At 39.2% G+C, this 18666-nt stretch overlaps 1 protein-coding gene across 5 annotated transcripts in view; it reads right to left on the minus strand.

Annotated features, from left to right (window-relative positions):
- SGPL1 (sphingosine-1-phosphate lyase 1) overlaps window positions 1-18666 on the minus strand; it is an 80056-nt gene that overhangs the window by 37847 nt on the left and 23543 nt on the right. For all 5 annotated transcript variants that reach the window (XM_072628284.1, XM_072628282.1, XM_072628283.1 and 2 more), the window contains exons 3-4: window positions 16885-17050; window positions 4145-4212 (exon numbers count right to left, since the gene is read on the minus strand). In XM_072628284.1, the coding sequence (XP_072484385.1) occupies window positions 4145-4212; window positions 16885-17050 (234 nt within the window). The remainder of the gene's footprint in view (window positions 1-4144; window positions 4213-16884; window positions 17051-18666) is intronic.

The raw sequence follows: 18666 nt of genomic DNA on the forward strand, positions 1-18666 counted from the left end.
GGCAATTAGAATGTTTGGTGTTTTGGGGTAGGGGGAGGGGAGAAATGGGTAGAAAATTTGGAACGAAAATTTTGTGAAAATGAATGTTGAAAAGTTAAATAAATAAATACATTAAAAAAAAAAAAATTGGAGTATGGGACCAAAAACAAAAAAAACTTGGAATAGGGGGATCAGTCAAAGGGATAACAATCTCTTAGCCCATGAGGCTAGGAAAATCACAAAGGGGGGGTCTCTCTTGCTATGGCTGAAGGGGACCAGTGCATGACTGGAACTGTCCCAGACAGCCCTACCTCAATGAACCAGGAGGAGATCCTGAGCCCCAGTGATGAAGTCCATAAGCACTAACACCAAGATCCAGGCATGCCTTAGCATAGCCAGGGGAATCAGAAAGACACTATTGCAAATGGGGTTCACCAAGCACTGAGCCTGCCTGTGCTCAGGAGAGGCAACCGCCTGTGATCAGATCACCCCTCCCCTACACCTTACATAGAGAGCTCCAGGGTAACTCTGGGGAATTTCAGAAATACTTCACCTGGCTTCTGCTTTGGCACACCAACCAGCTCATCACCAGGAAAGCGGCAGCATTTTAGCTTCTAGCTGAAAGTACTAGAAGCCACAATGCACAAAGACTCAAGTTCCAAGTACAAGAACCGTGGGACAGAGCCCCCTGTGCCCCAGAAGCAGAGATCCACTTTAAAAGGCAATCATAATGAGCAGGAAGCAAACTAGAAAAGAAAAGACTATAGAATCTTACTATGGGGACAAGAACCAAAACATGAATACCAAAGAGGTCAGCATTGAGACTGTACTCCCATCTGAAACTTCAGAAAGGAAATGGTCTCAAGCCCAAAGAGCATTTTTGGAAGAGCTCAAGAAGGATTTTAAAAGTCAGATTAGAGATCTCCCCAAAAGATCAGATTAGAGAGGTAGAAGAAAAACTAGCCAATGATTTTAAAAATATGAAAAATGAATTCACTGAAGAGAATAGCTCCTTAAAAAGTATTAGCTCTCAAGCAGGCAGCTTACAAGCTGGATGCTTATTCAAAGATACTAGAAGCAAAGTAGAAGAAGTTAAACAAGAGGCAATGAAAGAATTCTTTAGCACAATTTACCTATAACAAAGTTGTTTCATAAGTACTGAAATGTACAGGATGGAACTTATCACTATGCTTCAATTTCATAAAAGGAAGCGGTGCTGTTCCAAGGGAATCCCAGCCCCCACCTCTGGTTCACTGTACAACTCTGGCCATCTCTTAATGTTTCTCTAAAACTGCATGCCCTGAAACCTCATCTTTTCATGTGCTTCACTGTGTGTCCCAGACCAAGGCTTGGGTATCAGGATCAGCACCATCAGAGTAGACACAGAAGACAGGCTCTTGTCTCCCTGTCTCCTCTTCTTTTCTCTCCAAGGTGGAGAGACTCTGTTCTGAATATGCCCTGAAATGCTGATTTAAAAAAATCAAAATGACAAATGACAAAATGACAAAAAAAAGTCCCAATGACAAATAATAAATTCGATAAGTTATGATAAAGACCTTCAGGAAAAGAAATTCAAATACTGCACCCACCAAAAACCAGAGATAATAACAATCAGTTCCAATGAACAAAGGAACTTAGGAGGCAACCTAAGGTAATACACTCCACAAACCTGAGCCTGACCTTTAAATAGCTTTAAATATGAATATTTAATAAAAAAAAATAATAAGCGGTTGACTTCTGGTCATGTGAGCAATAAGACTGAGGAATATACATTTTTGCTGTTTTTGTTTTAGTATAATCAAGTGCCAGATTGAATCTTGCCTTTATCAATCAAGAGTCTTTACTAGGAGTAAAGTATAGAAACAAGGGTTTCTTTAACTAGAAACAGTATATGTATTTGTAATGTTAATGTGATTAAAGATCTTCCCCACCCATTAATGGGCCTGTCCATTAAGGACAATTTGATTAGGGAAGATTAGTAGGAATACCCACAGTTTTTTAGAGGCACTGGCTCTCAAGGGTTAGGATGCCCTCTGGCTCTAAAAATGGCATAAATACTCTGAGAGTGAGGTTTTACTTTGGGGCTTAGTTTTTACAAGAAGTGCCAGATGAAGACTCTGGCAAGCCACTAAGGCATCCTCCAGCTTTGAGAACCCAAATGTTGTGTTTCTTTCTCTGGTAATGATGGTCAGGCAGCTGTACCTGTCTGTTGAATTATGGCCAGGCAGAGGAAGCCATGTCTGTTGATTACTTTGGGTCTTACTGGCTGGAAGTGTTTGGCCAGATGAGGACTCTGGGAAACTGCTAAGGAGTCCCCCAGCTGTGAGAACCCAGGTCATGCTTCCCTCTCTGGTAACTATGATCAGACAGTTGGGGTCCAATTGTCTGTTGAATTCAGGCAGAGGAAGCCATGTCTGTTGATCTTTTGATTGCTCTGTATTTTCTTTGAAATCCAGGGTACTGACTCCCTGAACTAACTGAATGATATATGTACTTGGTTAAAGGAATGATGACACATGTGCTTGATTAAAGTGATTGTTAACCCCTTGAAAGTTACTTTCTTTCTTTTATGAATGCAGATTTAAGAACCTGCGATAGCAGGCCCCCATGTTGGGGAGCTTACTGCTACATTCAGCAGCTCCCAAATCTCCCCTGCCCAAATGTATGACAAAGGTATCAAGCCCACAGTGTCCTTTTTTAGGATAAGTTTGCTTTATCCACATTAAAAATGTGTTAATCAGTGTATCAACCTTCTTTTTTCCTCAAAACATCAGGATATTTAGATTCTTTGTTCTCATCAGCCCCTCTCCATCTCTCCAGTAATTTTAACATCATGCAACTGAATGTGATTTTCAAAGCAATCAAACAAACCAACACTTGTAATAAAAGCCTCTTCACTATCTACTTCATTTCCATTTTTTGTTTACATGGTCACTCCACTAAGAAAAATGCCTGTTTTTTGCACTCTTCAATCTGCACAACTAAAAGTCATTCCATTTCTATCACTGCTACACATCTATTTCTTGTCATTGTTCCCAAACCTGATGCTACTCAACCCTTTTCTCCCATTTTGCCCGTGTGCTTGATGACATTCCATACCACAGATCCTACGACCTCCTTCAAGCCATTGAATCCCTTCAAATTTTCATCCGAATGCAATAACAAGCCTCTTCTTTTTGGCACTGGCAGCATTTCCATCTGAAGCAGTCTTCCTTTGGTCCATTTTTTAAAGTCTCTTTTAAAAAGTTAACACAACTACAGGTAATAGAGTAAGCAGCAGTACATCATATCCCTCCCCACTTGATGTAGGCAAGTGCAGATCAATAACGTAGGGAGATAGCAAAACCCTCAATAAGTCATTAACTGCATTTTGGATAGTTTCACATGAAACGTACCATTTTATAATTTGCACTGAATCAAATTTTGCATTATTCAAATTCCCATTAATTACAACTAGCTGTGCATAATATAAACAAAAAGATCGACCACATAAAGTCAAAAGTCAGTGTTTCAAGATAATAAAAATAAGCATGGCTAGAAGAAAGAGACAGAAGACATGTATATCCCACCCCCTTGTAGAGGTGAGAGGCTCCCAAGCATCGCACAAGGTACATATTTTTAGACTGCCTTCAAAGATCAGTTATACTGATTTCTAAATTTCTGTTTGTTTTTAGATGGGAAGGCTCCCTAGGGAAAATTATGGTAATTTTTTTAAAAAGGCAACAACTGTTGAGGGCCAGGGTGGAGTGCTGTTGACAAGATCAGGAAAGACCTTCAGGGAAACTGTTCTTTGAGACTGTGCTCATTATCATCAGGAATGGCTCTCCATGCCCCCCAGGTGTTGCTGTCTCCCCGAGACAAACAAGAGAATTAATAGAAAACAAGGGATATGTAAAATATATGTTCTCTAGGCTAACAGTCTTTAAAGACAATAAGACTAGCCAAATCACTGGGACAGGAGATGAGTAGAAGGTCACATAGGCTTGCAGTTTCTGTCTACATATACCCTAACCCTCGGATCAATAACCGGAATTGGTCTATCTTTTCCCGCCTCCCGTGTCTCTTTTCTTCAACCACATCACCAAGCCGTGTAGGGACATGGGCCATCCACTACAAACGATAAAAACTTATTTTACTAAAAAGACCACAAAAAGATTCTACTTACCTTAGTACCAATAATAGGGACTCTTCTGATGATTCTAAAAAACTTCTTTTTGATCCTTGAAAACAAGCCTAAAAGAAGAATAAATGTGGCCCATTAGTGAGCAGCTTCCAAACCCCACTCCTCCCCTACCTGGGGTAGCACAAAACTCCCTGAGGGAGACAGAACCAGGTGAAGGTGGAGCTTAAGCAATTTTAAAAATACAACACAGATAATGGGAATCTGTGGTTTTCTAAGTCCACAAGCAGCCCACAGTTTGACACCAATGGCATACTGCTTCTTGTGGCTTCCCTTGCCCTCAGGCCCTACTGCCAGTTTTTCTTCCAGTATCTCCAAAGATCCACTCATTCTCCACTTACCCCCAACAAGAAACTTCTAATTGTCTTTTGACAAAATCTACCATCTATATGGGACTATATGAATACAATTACAAAACACTTTTTGCACAAATAAAGTCAGATCTAAGTAACTGGAAAAACATCAGTTGTTCGTGGGTAGGCTGAGCTAATATAACAAAACTGACCATTCTACCTAAATTAATTTACTTATTCAGTGACATACTAATCAAACTACCAGAAAATTATTTTCTAGAGCTAGAAAAAAAAATATCAAAATTCATCTGGAAGAACAAAAGGTCCAGAATATCAAGGGAATTAATGAAAAAAATTCTAGGCAAGGTGGCTTATTCCTACCAGATATCAAATTCTATTTTAAAGCAGCAATCATCAAAACCATTTGGTACTGGCTAAGAAATAGAGGGGTAGACCAGTGGAATAGGTTAGGTACTCAAGACACAGTAGTTAATGAATATAGCAGGCTACTGTTTGATAAACCAAGAACCCCAGCTTCTGGTATAAGAACTCAATGTTTGATAAAATCTGCTGGGCAAACTGGATAACAGTGTAGCAGAAAGTGAGCATAGACCAATGCCTGACACTATACACAAAAATAAAGTTCAAATGGATACATAATCTAGGTATAAAGGCAGATACTATAAACAAATTAGGGAAGCATGGAATAGTGTATTTGTCAGATGTATAGAAAATACAGAAATTTATGACCAAACAAGAGATAAAGAACATTATGAAGTGCCAAACGGATAATTTTGATTATATTAAATTGAAAAGTTTTTGCATAAACAAACCCAATACAGCCAAGATTAGGAGGGAAGCAGAAAACTGGGAAAGAATTTTTGCAACTAGCATCTATGATAAAGGCCTCATTTCTAAAATATATAAAGAACTGAGTCAAATTTACAATACAAGTTACTCCCCAACTGATAAATGGTCAAAGAATATGATCAGGCAGTTTTCAGAGGAAGAAATTAAAGCTATCTATAGTCATATGAAAAAATGCTCTAAGTCATTATTGACTAGAGATATGCAAATCAAAACAATTCTGAGGTACCACATCACACCTATTAGATTGGCTAACATGACAAAACAGGAAGATGATAAATGTTGGAGAAGATGTGGGAGAGTTGGAACACTAATTCATTGCAGGTGGAGCTGTGAACTAATCCAATCATTCTGGAGAGCAATTTGGAACTATACCCAAAGGGCTACAAAAATGTGCATACCCTTTGACCCAGCAATATCACTTCTAGGACTGTATCCCCCAGAGATCATAAAAATGGGAAAGGGTCTCACATGTACAAAAATATTTATAGCAGCTCTCTTTGTGGTAGCCAAAAACTGGAAATCAAGGGGATGCCCATCAATTGGGGAATGGTTGAGCAAGTTGTGGTACATGAACGTAATGGAATACTATTGTGCTATAAAAATGATGAACAGGAAGACTTCAGAAAGGCCTGGATGGACCTATATGAACTAATGCTGAGTGAAAGGAGCAGAACCAGGAGAACACTGTACACAGTAAAAGCCAGAGTGTGCGAGGAATATTTCTGGTAGACTTAGCTCTTTACAGCAATGCAAGGACCTAAAACATTTCCAAAGGACTCTTGAGGCAAAATGCTATCCACATCCAGAGAAAGAACTAAGGAATTGCAATGCAGAATGAAGCAAAATATTTTCTCTTGTATTATATTTTGATTTGGTTTGTTTTTCTCATGGTTTCCCCCATTCATTTTAATTCCTCTATGCAACATGACTAATGTGAAAATGTGCTTAATAAGAATGTATGTATAGAAACCATATAAGACTGCATGCCATCTTGGAGAGGGAGGAGATAGGGAGGGGGAGAAAATCTAAGACTTATGGAAGTTACTGTTGAAAACTGAAAACAAATTAATTTTTTTAAAAAAAGAATCTACAATCTTGTTTTTTCTTCAACAGTTTGACAGAGATTTCTGACCTGAGTACTCCTTAATAATCATGGAGGTCCCCCAAATCCAATAGAGGGTAGTACACAGTGTCTCCCTGCTTTCTCACAGGTCAGTATCTTCCAAATCATCAACTGTAATGTTTTCTTTTGTTTTTTTCAGTCATCCTTCTTGATGTCCTCTCTGTAGCACCAGACATTGATGACCAAACTCCCTTGCTCTATCTGTCCTTTTCCCTTAGACTCTGTACCATCTACTCTTCTATTTCTCTCTCCCTCTCTCTAACCACTTCTTTCTTTTCTTTGCTTCCTCTTCATCTCCTTCCTAAATCTAAGGCAAATGCTTTCCTTCCCTCCATGCTCATCTTTAGTAAACTCACTCATACATTTCCTATAGTTCCAACTATCACCACACTGCCTACAACACTTTTACCTTGATGCTCCCAAACCTTACATCTTCTTTGGACTTCACTGCTTCTGAAAACTTGATGTTATCTTGGACTCACCCCTTTTTCAACAATCAACACTTCTGATTCAATAAACTCCAGTGACCACTATTGCCTCTAGAAAACAACAATAAACATACAAACTCCTTGGTTTAGCTTTTAAAACTGTTTACACCATGAGCTCAACCCATCGCTCCAGTGCTGCTGGAGCTTACTCCTTCTCTGGCACTGGCCTTGCCTCTGCTCCTCGCCTGGGAGACTCCATCAGCAGTCTCCAGGCCCCTTGCACCACCGTCCCTCCTACCTAGAATGCACCCCCTCCTCACTCCTATCTCATGTAGTCTTTCTTCAAAATCCAACTCAACCACCACATTCTACAATGTTCTTCCTGACCATCCCCTCCCCAAATGACAGGGTCCTCGCTCTCAAACCACCTCACACTTAACCACTTTGTGGTTACATTTATTCTCATTTTTTTTCATGCTTAAGACACATCTCCTCCCTTAGAACAGAACCTTCTTGGAAGCAGGGACTCCCTGTTTGTATCTGCACCTACTTAAGTGCCAGAAACACAGCTAGCACCTGATAAATGCTTTTCAATTGATTTTCACTTCCATATGTTCTCTGTGATGTAGCACAGAATGAGAGCCACAAGTATCATTCTCCCGCAGTGCCTGGCATGTATGCTGCACACAGCGGACACTTGATGAGGCCGCATCATCAGAGCCAGCCACCATAGTATTTCCCATACATTTTTATTCCACAGCCATGACAAGAGAGGTGACAAATGATGTGACCACAACTATCAGAGGCAGAATTTGAAACCAGCTCTTCTGACTCCAACAGCAGCACTTTTTAAAAATGTATATTTTTTTATTTTGCTAAATACTTCCCAATTACATGTAAAAAAAACCAAACTACATTCATTTTTCAACATTTTACTTCTAAATTCTCTCCCCCTCTCTCCTATCCTTCCCCATTTCCTGAGAAGACAAGCAATTTGATATTAACTGTACATGTGACATCATTCAAAACACATTTCCTTATCAGCCAAGTTGCAAAAGGAAACAAAACATGGAGAAAGCTTTAAAAGTGTGCTTCTATCTGCACTCGGAGGTCATCAGTTTTTTTCTGTGGAGGTCAATCACATTTTTCATCATCAGTCCTTTGGAGTTGTCTTGGGTAATTGTATTGATCAGAGTAGCTAAATAATTCATAGCTAATTATCATACAATGTTGCTGTTACTGCATATAATGATCTGGTTCTTCTCACTTCACTTTGTACCAGTTCATATAAGTCTTCCCAGGTTTTTCTAAAACCATCCTGCTCATCATTTCTTATAGCACAATAGTATTCCATCACAATCAAATATCATAACTTGTTTAGCCATTCCCCAAGTGAAGGGTATCCTCTTAATTTTCAGTTCTTTGCCACCAAATAGTCATATTCCAAGTCCTGTGCTCCTTGAACTTGCTACCTGCTAAGTTTTGTGTCATACATGGTATTTGAATGGTTTCTTTCGGGTTGCTTGATGCATTTTCTCTTTCACCTGTGAACTCTCGAATTTGACTATAAATATTCATTTTTATATCTCTTTAAGTGGTGAATGGTAGATTCTTTCAATTTCTATTTTACACCCTGGTTCTAGGATATTGGGCAGTTTTCTTTATTTCTTGAAATATGTCTAAGCTCTTTTTCTTATCTTGGCTTTCAGGTCCAAAAATTCTTAAATTATCTTTCCTTTACCTGTTTTCCAGGTCAGTTTTTCTGCTGAAATAATTCACATTTTCTCCTGGTTTTTTTTTCATTATTTTGACTTTGTTTTACTGTTTCTTGATGTCTCATTAGCTTCTGCTTGCCCAATTCAAATTTTTAAGAAATTAATTTCTTTAATGAGTTTTTGTACCTCTTTCTTCATCTGGCAAATTGAATTGCTGTTTTTTAAGGTATTATTTTCTTCAGTATTTTTTGTGTCTCTTTTATCAAGTTGTTGTCTTTTCATAATCTTCTTCCTTTGCTTTCATTTCTTTACCTAATTTTTTCTTTACTACTCTTATCTTATAATGATTTTGTAAATCATTTTTTCAAAGAACATTTTATTTTTTCCCCAGTTACATGACAAGAAAATTCACATTTTCCTTTAAGGCTTTACTTGTAGCTATTTTTTACTTCATTACCTTTTTTTTTTTTTTTTACTTCATTGTCTTTTGCGTTTGCTTCTTGGTCTTCCTTGTCACTATAGTAGCTTTTTATGATCAAGTTATTTTTGTTGTTGTTATTTATTTATTTTTCCCTATCTTGATTTTGAACTTTATATTAAAAGTTGGGATTTATTCCCAGTGTAGAAGGGGAGTAGGGCACTGTCTCAAGTGTCAGGCTTTTTTGCAGTGCTATTTTCAGAACCAGTTCTGGGTATTCAGAAGTTTTTGCTGTTTCCAAGGTGTTGTGATCTGGGGAGGGATGTGGTCACTGCTCTGATCTGTACTCTGGTCCTTATCCCAGGAGGGTCCCTGATCCCTTGGGACTGTAATTGATACTGCTCCTCAGGGTCCTTGGGGTCATGACACTGTTCCTTGGGGTCTCTGAACCCTGATGACTGAAAGTTATGCTGCTCCTCACAACTCTGCTCCCTCTTGACTGAAAATGCTCCTCTTTGCCCTTGAACTGTGACCCAGAAGTAGGTATAAGCAATGGATTTGTCAAATAGCATTTGGTCCTGCACCCAGTGCTAGCACAGAGGTCCCCTATAATCTCTGACTAGTTGCCATGTTCAATTACCATTTCTGGATCAAGAGCTCCTAAAGCAACTGCTGCTGGTGCCACCAATGGAGTTTCAAGCATCATGTTTTGCATTACATTTGCAGGCCTCTAATGAGTCATGTCCCAAAGGGTCAGCCAGAAGACAGAAGGCTCCTCCCAAAAAGAGTGGTAAGACATTTAGCTGATCACACTTTAGTTAAGGGCAGGACTCAAGTGTGAAGTTTTTGGCTAAATCCTTAGGAGAGAATCATTCTAATAACAGCTATTGTTTATTAACTGTCCTGGCCACCTCAACTCACGAAGAACTTGCAGTTCTCAGCACTTATTAGGCATTTACCCTACGCTGCCTGGTGTTGGTTTTAGTTCTCTTTCCACAAGCATTTGTCCTACCACTCCAACTAGACCTTGAGCTCTTAGTTCCCACCACCACCCCCAGAACGTATCAGGGCTCAAGAATATTTGATTGATTGCTTACTTTAGGGAGCACAAAACATGAACAGCAGGTAACACTGTGATTTATCTCCATAAACTTGTGCAATAGCAGAAAGCTGCTTTTTCACTCTTTACCCGCTTTAAAGTTTACGTTACAAGTTGCAGTTTGATAGCTACAACCGAGACTGAAAGCAAGAATATACAGAAAATGCTGGAATTCGTTAGCGTTGTAAAGTGCTAGAGCTGGAAGGGATCATGATTTCTGATTTTGTCAATAAGCAAACTGCCTCTCAAGAATAAATCAGGAGAGGTCTACAAACTAGGGAGACTGTATTAGGTACCTCCAAAAGTACAGAGATGCAAAGAGGTAGACAGGAGAAAAGGTGAGAGCAATGTTTAGGGATGAAAGCAAGGAAAGAAAGGAAGAGTGAGAGTGAGAGAAAGCAAGCTGTATCACATTATGAACACCAAAGAATGTCAGCTGGAAAGTACCTTAAATTTCCAGCCCCAAATGATACCTATCTGCTCCCAAGTGTACTCCCCGAAATTTTTTTTAACTAAAATATGTTCTTACCTAATTAGCTAGCACCCAAGAACAGGGAGGCCAGTAGCAATGAAGCTGCTATCACCATATAACTGTCATAACAACAGACTTGGGTCAATTAATAACTATAACTAAAACTGAATAGTCATTACATATATGCTACACACACAGATTTCTATTCATGTGAGACCACTTTCCCTCCCTATTCAAAAAAGTAAGATGCCCTAATTTGGCCCAGCTCTCTCATTCCACAGATGAAGTAAGGCGCACAGGAGAGAAGGATCACAAGATGCTAGAACTAGACCTTTGAAGGGACTTCAGTGATTCCATCAGTTCCAACTCGCTCATTTTAAAGATAAGGAAACTGTGTCATAGAACAGTGAAAGGGACAGTGAGAGTCACCGAGCTAGTCTGGGTCTAAATCCTACCTGATTCCAAGTCTAATGTCTATCCGCTCCTGTGATGACACAGCCTCTCTTAAGCTGAGCACCTACATAAGTCCCACAAGGGAATGGCTAGGTTATGATACAAGTTTCCACCTCCTCAATATCTTTTTATCTTTTCATTTTTTGATTTTACATGAATTTAATCATTCTTCCCTCCTACTGCCCCCCACATTAAACAATTTAAAAAAGAAAAGAAAAAAATCTTCATCATACGCATAATCCAAAACAGCAAAACCCAGTCCCCACATTAGGACCACATCACATTCCGTCGCCTCTCTGATGTAATTAATCTTCAGTCCTCTGGACTAATGGCTGATCATTGCATTAACCAGAGTTCTAAAGTCCTTCCAAATTGTTTTTCTTTATAATGTTGCTGGTGTTGTATAAAGTGTTCTCCTACCTCTGCTCTCTTCACTCTGAATGGGCTCCCAGTGGTCCAGTTTCCTCTGAAGCTGCCCACTTCATCCTTTCTTATGGCACAATAATATTCCATTACATTCATATGGCACCATTTATTTGATCTTTACCCAGTAGATGGGCATCTCCTAAGTTTCCAGCTTTAGGCTATTACAAAAAGAGCTACCATAGGGATTTTTGTACACAGGGGTCTTATTCCTCTTTCTTTGATCTCTTGGATTATCAGCCTAGTAGTAGTATAGTTGGCTCAAAGGGGATGTATGTTTTAATCACTTTGGGGGTCTCTTCCCGATGGCTTTCCAGAATGGTTGGACAAATTCCAGCTCTGCCAAGGGGGTGCTAATGGAAGAAGGGTGAGTAATAGAAGGGAGGACAGACTGAAGGAAGGGGTGGACAGGGTGCATGCAGTCCTGGGGTAGGGGATGGAGAGAGATGGGAAGAAACTTTTGAATTCAAATTCTTGTGGAAGTGAATGTTAAGAACTGAAAAACAAATAATTTATATATTGAAGGCATAAAAAAAAGAAATCCATCCCAAACATACTCATGCCAAAAGTTAACTTTTTAAAACTTAATTTCCCCCATAAAAAAATTTTAAAACCCTACCAAACATACAATAAAAGATACTTTATATAAATGTTATAGGAACATTTATTTAATTAATGTTTATTATTAGGTACAATGCACTTAGTAATAAACCTAAGCCCAGGAAGGATACAAAGTATGACGCAGACCCTGTGCTAATGAAGTTTACAATCTGGTATGATGGCCATACTATGCTCACATATTGGATAACAGAATCCAGGTTCAAAAAGACTTTAGCAGTCTAGAGCACTAAGCTGACTCTAATAGGTTGAAATTTAATAGGGATAAACAGGATCACACACTGGTAGATCCAGAGCTGAAAGAAACCTCAGAGACCATGTAACATAACCCCTCGTTTCACAGATATGGAAACTGAGGTTGATATATGTTGTGACTTACCCATAATAACACCAAGAATAAGCATCAGAGACATGACCCCTGACTCCAGAGCCAATACTCTCTCTTCAGTCCCTATATGCTGCATCCCCAATGCAAAGTCTTACAATTGGGTTAAAAAAAATTATTTCAAGATGGGAGAGAAATAGCTGGACAGCAGTTCATCAGAAAAATATCTGGGGGCTTTAAAGGACTCCAAGTTGAATGTCATAAGTGGAATATAGCAGCCAAAAATGCCAAGGAATCTTAACGAGAAAGGAATAATGTTCGGGACTAGGAATGTGATAGTCTTGCCAGGTCACACCACATTTAGAGAACTGTGTCCATTCTGGATGTCACATGTTAGGAAGGACATTAATCTGTTGGAGAACCAAGATGGTGAGTTTGTCCCATAAAACAATTCAATGAAGAAACTAGAGGCATTTAGCTTGGAAAAGAGAAAGTTCAGTGTAGAGAGTTGACTCTAGTGATGTGAGGAGCTTTTGCAAGGACAAGAGATAAAGATTTTTTCTACTTGATCCTGGAGGGCATAAGCAGAAGAACCTCCTTAATGGAAGTCATAAAGAGGTTCCTAAGAATCAGAGCTTTTCAATTTTGACTATTAACAATGAAAAAAGTTGTGACACATTTGAATAAAGGGCCATGAGGCAGTTGGTCATTCAAACCAATGAGTGTGACAAGGGCCTGAGCGGCACATGGCATGGAGGGCCTCTTTGCAGCATTTACAGGAAGAGAAATCTGAATTGATAGGCACCAAAAGTCAGAGTTATTGGAAAATATCTTCGAGGTTGGCAAACACTAAAGTAAGGGCAAAGTCTACAGGCTCAAAGGGAGCAAGTTAAGGCTACTCTGCAAATACTCATTAGCATACTATAGTAAATTTATGACAAAGATATAGAAAAGAACTCTTGATATATTTCTTTTATGGACATGCTAACCTGTGACACTTACATCTGTCTGAAAAAGCATGGCTAAAGAAACTTGAAATCATCCACAATGTTCTCAAATACAGGTTATCCCAGCCTGAATAGAGAGCAGGGGTTTTCTACCTGAGTCCATGAATTCATTATGTTAATATTCTGACAACTGTATTTCCCTGTGCTTGGTTTACCGTGTAATTCTATATACTGTATTTGATTTCGTGCATTTGAAAACATTATTCTGGCAAAGGGTTCATGGATTTCATAAGACACTTTCCCAAGAGTTCCAAGGCACATAAAAACAGGGTAAACTCTAGAACAAACAAACAAGTTTTCTTTTCCTTCTCTCTCCATCTGGATAAGTTGATAGTTATGGACAATTTTAGACAAAAAAGAAAAATAACGAGTGATTCTTCTCACTTATTCAACATTGAATTCAATGATTTGCTATGTACCTACTATGTACAAAGCCCTAAGGCCAGGCTTTGGGGACAGGAAATCAACATGAAAAGGATTCCAGTGCTCCAAGACCTTAGATATTTAAACCAACTGAACTCAGAAGGAAGTGAAGGCTTTGAAAGAACAGTGGTGAGGAGAGATGTGATTCTGGACTATTAAAGATGGAACGCAGAGTTTGGGTAAAGCAAGGAGTCCTATGTGACTGAAATGCAGGGTACCCAAGTTATGAGAAATAAGAAAGGAAGTGTGGGCTGGAGGATGTTTGTAAGGGGCTTTAAACGTCGAGCTAAGAAGTCTGCATTTTAGTCTAACAATCCTAGGGAAGATGTTTGAGCAAGGGAAAAACATGGTCAGACCTGTGCTTCAGGAAGACTATTTTGACAGGTGTAAGACAGAGCACCTGGAGAGGGGAGAGACTAACAACAACTAGTAGGCTATTGGAATAAATCCAGGCAAGAGGTCGAGCGCCTGAACTGAGAAGAAAAGGATGGATTCAGAAGAGGTTGGAGAAGGAGAATTGACAAGCTATGGCACTTGATTAGAGGTAAAGATAAGGGAGAGGTGGGCCATAAAGATGACTCTGAAGCTAAATACAGGGACAGAAGAGTTGACACAGATGGGTTTAAGGGTTGGAGGTGGGGTGGGTGGGGAAGGAGAAGTAAGGCATGGAAAAATAGAAGGATTTTGACTAGAATCATAGCATAGCATTTTAGAGCAAAGAGAACTCCAGAGATACAAGCTATTCATTTGACAAATGAAGAAAGTCAGGTTCAGGCAGAGCTGGGACTCAGATTCCTGGTCCTGAGTGTGCTCAGTGCTATGCCTTGCTGACAGCTGCTCAGGTGGGGACTGGGGACTGCAGGCCGCAGTCCTTTTTGGGCATCCCCCTGGAGGACAGAGGCTGGCCCCCACTTTCTCTTGCATGCCTCCCAAAATTCCTGTCAAACAGAAGGGCTCTGTTTTTACATCACCTTCATGGAAGCAACAGTGGTGGATACAGCAGACAGAGCACCACCTTAAAGTCAGTGAGACTACAGTCCAAGTGCTACCTCTGATAGATCCTGACTGTGTGACCCTGGTCAAGTCTCTTTACCTCTCACTGCACTAGGGAACTCTCTAAGACTGTAAGTTGCAAAGAAAAATCTGAAATATATTGGTAATCAATAAAATCACAATCTTATTGGTACTATAAACAAATTAGTGCAGCAAGGAATAGTGTATTTATCAGATTTATGGAGAATGGAAAAATTTTTGACTAAACAAGAGGCAGAAAACATTATGAAGTGCAAAATGGATAATTTTGATTACATTAAATTGAAAAGTTTGTGCACAACCAAACCCAATAGGAAGCAGAAAACTGGAAAAGAATTTTTGCAACTAGTATCTGTGATAAAGGCCTCATTTCTAAAATATATAGAGAACTGAGTCAAATGTACAAGAATACAAGTCATTCCCCAATTGATAAATGGTCAAAGGATATGAACAGGCAATTTTCAGAGGAAGAAATTAAAGCTATCTATAGTCATATGAAAAAATGCTCTAATTCACTGTTGATTAGAGAGATGCAAATCAAAACAACTCTGAGACACCACATCACACCTATCAGATTGGCTAACATGACAAAACAGGAAGATGATAAATGTTGGAGAAGATGTGGGAGAGTTGAAACATTAATTCATTGTTGGTCAAGCTGTGAACTAATCCAACCATTCTGGAGAGAATTTGGAACTATGCCCAAAGGGCTACAAAATGTGCATACCCTTTGACCCAGTAATATCACTTCTAGGACTGTATCCCTAAGAGATCATAAAAATGGGAAAGGGTCCCACATGTACAAAAATATTTATAGCAGCTCTCTTTGTGGTGGCCAAAAACTGGAAATCAAGGGGATGCCCATCAATTGGGGAATGGATGAATAAATTGTGGTATATGAATGTAATGGAACACCATTGTGCTATAAGAAATGATGAATAGGAAGACTTCAGAAACGCCTGGAAAGACTTATTTGAACTGATGCTTAGTGAAAGGAGCAGAACCAGGAGAATTTTGTACACAGTAACAACCACAGTGTGTGAGGATTTTTTCTGGTAGAATTAGTACTTCATTGCAATGTAAGGACTTAAAAAATTCTCAATGGTCTCTTGAGGCAAAATACTTTCCACATCCAGAGAAAGAACTGTGGAATTCGATCGCAAAATGAAGCAGATAATTTTCTTCTGTATTATGTTTTGTTTTATGATTTCTCCCATTCATTTTAATTCTTCTATGCAACATGACTAAGGTGAAAATTTATTTAATAGGAATGTACGTGTAGAACCTATGTAAAATTGTACACCATCTCAGGGAAGGAGTAGGGAGATAGTGGGGGAAAGGGGAAGAGGGAAGGGAAAAAAAATCTAAGATATATGGCAGTGATTATAGAACACTGAAAACAAATAATTTTTTAAAAAAGACAAAAATCACAATCTTATCACTATCCCTTCACAGACAGAAAAAGATAATAATGATGGTACTAGCATTTAAAAATTCTTTAAGGTTTACAAATCACTTTACAAATATCTCATTTGATTTTCACAACAACTCAAGACATAGGTGCTATTATCATCCCCATTCTACTGTTGAGGAAACTGAGGCAGAGGTTAAAAGATCTGTCCAGGGTCACTTAGCTTAGTGTCTAAGGCCAGATTTGAACTCCTAACCCCAGGGACTAGCACACTATCTGCTTTGCCACCTAGCTGCCTAAAGTAACAGCCATGAATAGTCAATCCAAAACAATTAAGTTTGCACAGGTAATCCAATTTGGGGGTGCTTTCTTAACAGCCTAAGTTACTCCTCAGGTTTGAATCTGTACAAGTTTACAATGACCCTTACTTTGATTTCTGAGAAGTTAAGGAGATGAATATAAAAAGATGGGCCATAAAAGCACTGCTAAAACCCACAGTAGATATGCTAGATTCCACAAAGCTCGGTGATCAAGAAGGGCTAATGTCAATGGGAGTCTTGGATTTGAACAGCACAGAAACACCTTTCTCATCTTGAGGACAGTGGACACACTTACTCTCAGACTGGAAGATAAACCCATAGAGCCACACCATCAGCAAGGTCCACAGTACACTCCATGCAATCAGCTGCCAGGGTTCATATTTGGTGCAGTGTCCATTTACGTAGTTCTTGGCATTGATCAAATATACCTCCAAGATTTCCTGATACGGCTCAATGGCCTTCTAGAAATAAAATACAAGAATAAGAAATGTTATGAGAAAGAAAAAGAGAATTCAGTTTTTTACTATTTACTTTAAGTACTCTTGGCCCAACTACCATTTTCTTTTACAATTAAGAACTTCCAAACTCTTATCCCAAAATACCTAATTATTTCCCTTCCAAAAAAATCTCAATTCCAGCCAGACTGGCCTACTATCCTAAATCTTTTGCTCACATCTTTTTGCTTAGGAAATATATTTCCTCAAAAGCAAGAACAAAACATGTACACACAAAAATAAACACAAGGTAACTTAAGGAGGGAGGGTGAACTTATTAACAGCTGAGAATTTAAAGAATGTCCCTGAGCACCTGAGCTGATACTTACAAAGAAGATAAAAATTCAGAGAGGCTGGGACAGAAGTACATTCCACTCACTGGGGCTGGCTAGTCCTTAGCCCTTCTCTGTCAGTTACCATTCCATGAGACTATTTCTTAGCTGTCAAACTGGTCTACAAGTTACAGAGGGGAAGGGTCCATGACCATCAGATTGAGCAAGAACTTTCTCTACAACATACTCAACCAATGGTCTCTGCTCAAAGACTTCCAGTGAGAGGAAAGACACTTCCTTTTGAGACAGCAATTGCTGTAACAGCTTGGTAACAGCTTATGTGGGTGTCAGACTAGATAATCTCCAAGCCCACTCCAGTGTCAGAATCTCAGATCCTATGAATTAAAAGCTCCTCTTTAGAGCAACTGTAATCTCTTTGTGATACACTCTCCTGTTACATAGAAAGAGACTCTCCTTAGCCCTCAGTTTGCCCTCAAGGATCACACAGAACAAACCAAATCCCTCTCCCACATGAGGACCCTTGCTGCACATGATACCGAAACAACAAGCAACGCACCATCACACCCACCAACAAAAGCAGCTAAGTCATGTCAATGCTGCTCCCACAGCAGCAATGGCAGCAATCTTCCTCAAAAGGACATTGGGGAGGAAAGAACAAGATCCGTAGCATTTTGAATCACTACCACCCAAAGGAGGAATCAGAACAAGTGTTCTCCAAGTTTATAAGACAGAAGGAGAAAAATGGCCTTATTTTGTTTGAGGGTTCTAGCAAAGGATGGCATAATGAGCCATTTCCATAACAGAGTGGGAAACACTGCAGCTCCTCTGGAGACTGGGGTCTATCCTGGGTCATTCCCCAGGGTCACACTATTGCTGTCACCAAACACAACCACTACAGCACTGGCAGTGGCCAAAGTCCATGCTTTGATAGGTTCTATCATCCAAAAAAGTGCAATCAGCTTCCAACAGCTAAAAAAAAGCTTCTGTGGGAAAGTCTAGGTCCAAGAAGTCAAATTTGTAACTGAGAGAGAGGGAAAGCCATTCAGAGAGAATTCTGAAGATCGTGGTTTCTACCTAGTTACCAACCATCGATTTCCAACAATCAGGATGGATAGCAAGGAACAATAAACATTTCAACTAGAGAAAAATAAATCAAAATTCTGGGGTATTCAAATACACAAGGAACTCAAACTCCAAAATTTATAATTTTTTTCCAATTAAACTTAGTTTTATCAATAAAATACCCTCCACAATTATAGAAAGACATCAATAAAAAGTCTCAGAGAGATT

This window comes from Notamacropus eugenii, chromosome 1 (assembly GCF_028372415.1).
Source record: "Notamacropus eugenii isolate mMacEug1 chromosome 1, mMacEug1.pri_v2, whole genome shotgun sequence".
NCBI classification, from domain to species: Eukaryota; Metazoa; Chordata; class Mammalia; order Diprotodontia; family Macropodidae; genus Notamacropus; species Notamacropus eugenii.